The sequence below is a fragment of the Vigna unguiculata genome, chromosome 5, assembly GCF_037176805.1.
Source record: "Vigna unguiculata cultivar grain cowpea cultivar isolate G323 ecotype 2 chromosome 5, ASM3717680v1, whole genome shotgun sequence".
NCBI lineage: Eukaryota > Viridiplantae > Streptophyta > Magnoliopsida > Fabales > Fabaceae > Vigna > Vigna unguiculata.
In genome coordinates this window covers 53,773,187-53,779,988 of record NC_140796.1, presented here as the reverse complement: position 1 = coordinate 53,779,988, position 6,802 = coordinate 53,773,187, and the positions used below count along the sequence as shown (strand labels likewise).

The 6,802-nt window shown below is 31.4% G+C and overlaps 1 protein-coding gene across 1 annotated transcript; it reads left to right on the top strand.

Annotated features, from left to right (window-relative positions):
• Positions 1–885: 885 nt before the first annotated feature.
• LOC114184791 (LRR receptor-like serine/threonine-protein kinase IOS1) lies at positions 886–6,440 on the top strand. Its single transcript, XM_028072099.2, has 13 exons — positions 886–1,000; positions 2,347–2,875; positions 2,962–3,452; positions 3,545–3,680; positions 3,763–3,834; positions 4,005–4,076; positions 4,151–4,231; positions 4,441–4,607; positions 4,698–4,960; positions 5,045–5,171; positions 5,359–5,427; positions 5,524–5,713; positions 5,847–6,440. Exons 1-13 carry the CDS (start codon positions 901–903, stop codon positions 6,256–6,258), a joined length of 2,709 nt encoding a protein of 902 aa, XP_027927900.2. The 5' UTR covers positions 886–900; the 3' UTR covers positions 6,259–6,440.
• Positions 6,441–6,802: the final 362 nt, after the last annotated feature.

Sequence of the window (6,802 nt, the reverse complement as noted above, 5' to 3'; positions counted from 1 at the left end):
CACAAAGGAAGGTAAATTATGTAAGATAGAAAAGAACTTGTAGAAAAGAAATAATAAAAAAGGGTTGTAATTAAGAACCACAATCCTTCTCTCGGTTTCTAGTTCAGCCTTAATTAATAGAAAGTAATTTTGATAACTTTTAATTATAAGATAACAAAGCATGTTATCTTGATCACTTTGAACCAAGCATAGGTCGGATTGTATGAATGACTATTGACATTACTTGTAAAATGGGTATAACATTTTCCAAACGGTTCTGCTTCCGTTGACCGGCACATACCTGGATGGAATCACCGTGTTAAATGGTTTACGTCCATTATAAGGTTAAGTTAAAGACGTCATGACTAACGATTTTGTACCGATATAATATTTTTAAATTAAACTTAATTTGAATATTTAATTATAATATCAAGTTATTAACATTTATTTACTTATACATAAATATAAAAAAAATATTACTTTTTTTTTTAACAACTAAATAACACTAACATTTATTTCCATCAAGGAAAAAAAAAAAAACCTGTTAGATTCGGCGACAGAATTAGTAACGGGAGAGTATCCCGTCCAGTTTAAAATCTATGCCAGAACGCATGATCCCATTAATAAACGTGAGTTGCGGAACCGAAGTTATAACGTGCGATCCCAACCATAGCGTCAACAACTATCGTCGTTTTGTGTTGCTTTTTGTTTTGTCCGTAATAGTCATGCTCTGCTTCTTACTATAAGGGACAAACTGTTACAGTGTATTATTGGAACACCAGAAATTCAGATCACATCACTGCACTGCATAGGTACCACATTTGCTGTTTCTTCCTCCTTCTTCTTCATAAATGCAGGTCTGTTGTTGGTCAAATCTTTATGTCTATCATATTACTAGTTCGTCAAAGTCGCAGGCACAACATGGCGCTGACACTCATATGTCTATCATCCTATACAACGTGGATGAGTTTCTACATTGCTTTTTTAACTCTTCTACTTATCCAAGCTCATGCTCAACCAGGTTTGTTAAAGCAAATAGCTTCATTATATCATTATTTACTTCAAACTTAACTCAAGTCTTATGTTGTTGGTAAAATAATAGAAAAGAAGAGATATAAAAAAGAAAAATAAATAAAACTTGTTTAATTAAAAAGAAATAAAAAAGTTAAGTAAAAATAAGATATGATTATAAATAATATTTTATTTTTTTAAGTGATTCTGGAACACCGAAATATCAATGTACATATTTGTCGCATTTTCATCACTTTTCGTTCTAATATTCATTATGATCCTTATCCGTGTTTTTAAATTACTATAGAATCTATAATAATATATAAAATATATAAAGATAATTCCCTGTGTCCATACATTTTCAAAATACCAATTTTACTTTTTAAAATATAATTATTATTAAAGTTTTAAAAATTGACCGTTACTTTTACAATTTTTTATAAAACTATTTATCTCTGTTTTTTTTCTTTTTTCTTTATTTATCCACGGTTATTTTTTTTATCTTTTATGATATATTTTACTTTATTTTTAATAAATATAATTTTATTTTATATATTAACTTCATAACATTATAATATCATCACCTACTAATATTATATCATGCATATTTAAAAAATATATGAATATACGCGATAACACGATAGCACCTCTGTTTACACTATTCATAATATAAATTATATAACCTTATATATTAATTTTTTTTCCTCTTATCACAATTTTGATTACACTTATTCTTCCCGCAGTTGTTCAAATGATCTATTATTAATTTCAATAAATAAAATATATTTTAGGTCTCACATTTAATGATTTTTATTCCTTTTTAACTTATTTTTAATATTTTTATTTATTGTGTATATTTTTTCACATGAGAATATTTGACTCTCAATTTCTAGTGTTCATTTATGTAAATCTTAAGATAGATTTAAGTTCAAAAGATAAAAAATACTAAATTTGAATTATTATTAGTTCAATATTTTTCTCTATATAATTTTGTTCAAGTGGTATAATATTATTTTTGTTTGTATATAAGAAAATAAATTTCATTATAATTTAGAAAAACGAAAATAAAAAACATTTGAAATACTTTTAAAATTATTATATTTGTTTTCTTTCTATAATTTTTTAAAAATATTTTTAACTTTATCAATTTTATTTTATTAATATTTTGCAAAATTAGAATATCTTTTGGTTGTCATAAAATTTTATTTATGTAATCGTGTGATATTTTATATAACATTTTAACTTTTTCAATTGTTATTTGGTAATTTGATTTGAAATATTCTATCTTTAGTAATATTTAATTTTCTAGAAATGTGTTGCAACTTTAACAGTAATAGATGCAATTTTATGTTTTAGGATTCATCAGCATAGATTGCGGAGCTGAAGCAGGTTCGAGCTATACAGATCCGTATTTTGGCATAAATTATGCTTCGGATGCAAATTTCATAAATACTGGCGTGACTGGGATTGTATCATCTGAAGCTATCATCAACACACACAATCAACGGCAACTGCGGAGGCTACGAAGCTTCCCAGAAGGAAAAAGGAACTGCTACAAAATAAACGTCACAGGAGGTTTTAAGTATCTCATCCGCACTGTTTTTCTGTATGGAAATTACGATGGCCGAAATATGGCACCGAAGTTTGATATTCTTCTGGGACCTAACTACTGGGATACAGTATACGATTCCGTGTCCAAGGAGATCATACATGTACCTTCAATGGATTATGTACAAATCTGTCTGGTTAACACAGGCAATGGTACACCATTTATAACAGCCATAGAATTCAGGACTTTGAAAAATCATACATACGTCACTCAATTCGGATCGTTGCAACTTTACAATTCCATGCGGTGCGATTTGGGTTCAAACACAGACTACAGGTGAAATCATAGTTAAGGATTAAATGTGTTGCCTTATAAGATTGATTGATTGATTGATCATTGAGTTTATTATGATTTTCTCACAGGTACAATGCCGATGTTTATGATCGTTTCTGGTATGGTAGTGGGTACGCCAGTAACTTCGACGAAAATTGGAATTCACTAAGTGCTTCGAATCCTTATTATTCGGTAAATCAGAGCGATTACCAACCGGGAGCTATTATCATGCGCACCGCAGTTACACCAGCAGATGATAGTGCTCCATTGGTAATAAGGTGGGACCCAGAACATGAAACTGACCGATTCTATGTCTACATGCACCTCACAGAGATTCAAGTGTTAGCCAAGGATCAGACAAGGCAATTCAACATCATGAGGAACGGTGAATTATGGCATACAAATTTTTCTCCGCGGTACATGGCCGTCGACACTTTATATACCTCGTCAGCAATCAGTGGTAAAGAAATTAAATATTCCCTGGAGAGGACCCAAAATTCAACCCTGTCTCCCATCATCAATGCTATTGAAATTTACAGAGTAATAGACTTACAGAAACCAGAAACATTCCAAGAAGATGGTATTTTTCATTTTTAAATCCATTTATTTGGTTTATACTATTGTATATGAACTTAACAACCATCTACCCCTCTTTTTGCATTGAGAAAAAAGTTGATGCGATTACAAACATCAAGTCAGTTTATGGAGTGAAAAAAGATTGGCAAGGTGATCCATGCGCCCCAGTAACTTACTTGTGGGATGGTCTCAACTGTACTTATGACAATGAATTCCCAAGAATCACTGCTCTGTAAGTCATGCGTGCCAAACTATTATTATAGATTTATAGAACTGAGATGATATCGTATATAACTACTCATTGAGCAAAACAGGAATTTATCTTCAAGTGGATTGTCAGGAAAGATACACCCTTCTATCTCAAACCTCACTATGTTGGAGAAGCTGTTAGTTTTCCTTTTCTTTTGATTCTTTTATTTCACCCGACAGAAAAATCTCTTGTTATCTTTTTATTGATTCCTTTATGTACATGTTTTGAGTGAAGAATCGACATAACTTTTCCTGCGTGAGTCGAGATGTAAACATTTTTTAAAAGGCTAAATTATTTGTTTTCCAGGGATTTATCTAACAATAACTTAAATGGTGAAGTTCCTGAATTTCTGTCTCAATTACAACACTTAAAGATCTTGTAAGTTACTTCATTTACTCAAACACTATTACGTGATCCTCTGTACCAGATAATAGAAAACCATCTTTTTTTAGAAACTTGGAGAAGAATGACCTCTCCGGTCCAATTCCCTCTGCACTAGTTGAAAAATCACGCAAAGGTTCTCTCTCACTAAGGTATCAATCTTACTAAAAAGTCTCAAATTCATAATATGGTTATTCATGCTGATGCTTATTAATTACTTATATTTAAGACCGTGTTTGAGATTCATATATAAATGTTCCACCCAATTTCACAACAAAAATAAATTTATGTATTTGAATTATGAATTACTAGTAAGGTTTACTGATACTTGAATCATAACTTTCTGTGATTTCCATGCTAGAGTGGGTCAAAAGCCATATCCATGTGAATCTGGCCAATGCAACGAGAAGAAAAACGAGAAGAAAAAGAAAAATACTGTTACACCAATAGTAGCCTCGACCAGTGGGGTTTTAATTCTTCTAATAGCTGCTGGAATATTGTGGATCCTTAAAAGGAAAAAATCAAAAGGTAATGCCGAGATAAATATCAAAAGTTCGTATTTGCTATTAACATTTTGATAAAAAATAATTTTTTAACCTATTATTTTTCAAAATGTAGTTGAAAAATTTACGGATGCTGTGGCAATAAATCAGCTGAGTGAGAATTCACGGCAATCCACAGAAAAAGATGATTCGTTCCCGCAACGCAAAAGTGAAATGTATTCATACAATGATATCCTTCAAATTACTAACAATTTCAATAGAATTATTGGCAAAGGAGGATTTGGAACTGTTTACCTGGGATTTATCGATGGCACTCCTGTTGCAGTGAAAATGCTCTCCCAATCAGCAGTTCATGGTTATCAACAATTTCAAACAGAGGTATGTTATTAATCAATTTACTCTAGATTTCTGAGCTTGGTACCAAAGTTATATGGTTTAACATGGTGTTATTTTGATTTCCAGGTTAAACTTCTAATCAGAGTCCATCACAAAAATTTGACATCCCTTGTTGGTTACTGCAACGAAGGAGCCGATAAGGGTCTTATATATGAATACATGGCTAAAGGGAACTTACGAGAACATCTCTCAGGTTGGTTTCAAATAAAATTATTTTCTTGTTAAAAAATTGTGAAATCAATTTCCAAGTAAGATTTTATTTCTGAAACTCTGGATATGGAATTTTTAATATGGGAGAACGGTATGAGTCGTATGAATAACTTCTACCGAACAAAAACAAAAATGTATAGAATAGAAAGTTACAGAAGTTGTTCTTGTAGGTAAACACAACGAATCACCATTCTTGAGCTGGAAGGACAGACTTCGTGTAGCAGTGGATTCGGCCTTAGGTTAGAAAGTAAAATTGAAATTGTGAATTTTTTTTAACTCCCATTTACCTTTACCTTCTTAACACGTGTTTGCCGTTATTATAAATGTAATATTAGGATTGGAATATCTGCAAAATGGTTGCAAGCCTCCTATAATCCACAGAGATGTAAAATCTACGAATATCTTGTTGGATGAACATTTCCAAGCAAAGTTATCTGATTTCGGTCTATCCAAAGTTGTCCCAGATGATGGGAGATCTCATGTGTCAACTGTTGTTGCCGGTACTCTTGGTTATCTGGACCCTCAGTAAGTATTTAATTATTGCCCTTTCCATTATTTTCTTGGAAAATATAGTGAGATTTTCTACGTGAATATTTTGAGTTATCATCACATAATCCGCAGAGAGTAAATAATTTGGTTTTCATGACTTCTCTTGCAGCTACCATTCTTCCAATAGATTAACACAGAAAAGTGATGTTTATAGCTTTGGAGTTGTTCTTTTGGAAATAATCACAAATCAACCAGTAATGGCAGGGAATGAAGAAACGGGTCACATAAGTGAACGAGTTAGCTTCATGATATCAAAAGGGGATATCTGGGCCATAGTTGACTCAAGCTTAGAAGGAAAATTTGATATTAACTCAGCATGGAAAGCCGTAGAAATAGCAATGGCTTGTGTTTCTCCAAATCCCAATGAAAGGCCAACGATGAGTGTGGTAGTGATTGAACTACAGGAGGCTTTAGCGACGGAATTAGGTGGAACAAACCATGATAGTGGCGCTGATCCCAGGTATTCAGTTGCACCGGGCAGCGTGAATGTAGACACCGAATTCATGCCCTCGGCTAGGTAAACACTTACTCAACATAAGAATAATAGAATAACGTTGTAACAAGGGAAATTGATGTTGTACAAAAAGTTGGTTATTAGGTGCTTTACTTTGATCACTTTTCTTAATCTGTGTTGTTTCGGAATGTAGAATGCATATCAGTATACAAATAAAAATTGAGAATTGAAAAGCAGTGTTATTATCAATTTTTGTTGGATTAAATTTATTGAACAATCTATCTTTGTTTTACCCTCTTATATGCAAAGTGAACTACAAGAACGAAGAGATGTAAATGAAGAAATGATCACAAAAATAATTGGTTAGTTTGTCAGATATCAAGGGAACTTTCTAAAAACATTAATTCTAGCCTTTTTAATTAAAAATGTTTTTTTTTAAAGCCTTATTAACTTATAAGTTTGATTCATGTTTCAAAAATAGTTTACGACTTCAAAAGCTACATTATCCTTATAACGCCAAATATATATATATATATATATATATATATATATATATATATATATATATATATATATATATATATAATATTCATCGAGAAATTTTGTCATTA

What these genes read in the sequence shown, in the direction of transcription:
- LOC114184791 (XM_028072099.2), top strand. Translation starts at nt 901, where the DNA reads ATGGCGCTGACACTCATATGTCTATCATCCTATACAACGTGGATGAGT. An exon ending in CCAAGCTCATGCTCAACCAG is followed by an intron (nt 1,001 to 2,346) that starts GTTTGTTAAAGC and finishes TTTATGTTTTAG; the next exon opens with GATTCATCAGCATAGATTGC. An exon ending in GGTTCAAACACAGACTACAG is followed by an intron (nt 2,876 to 2,961) that starts GTGAAATCATAG and finishes ATTTTCTCACAG; the next exon opens with GTACAATGCCGATGTTTATG.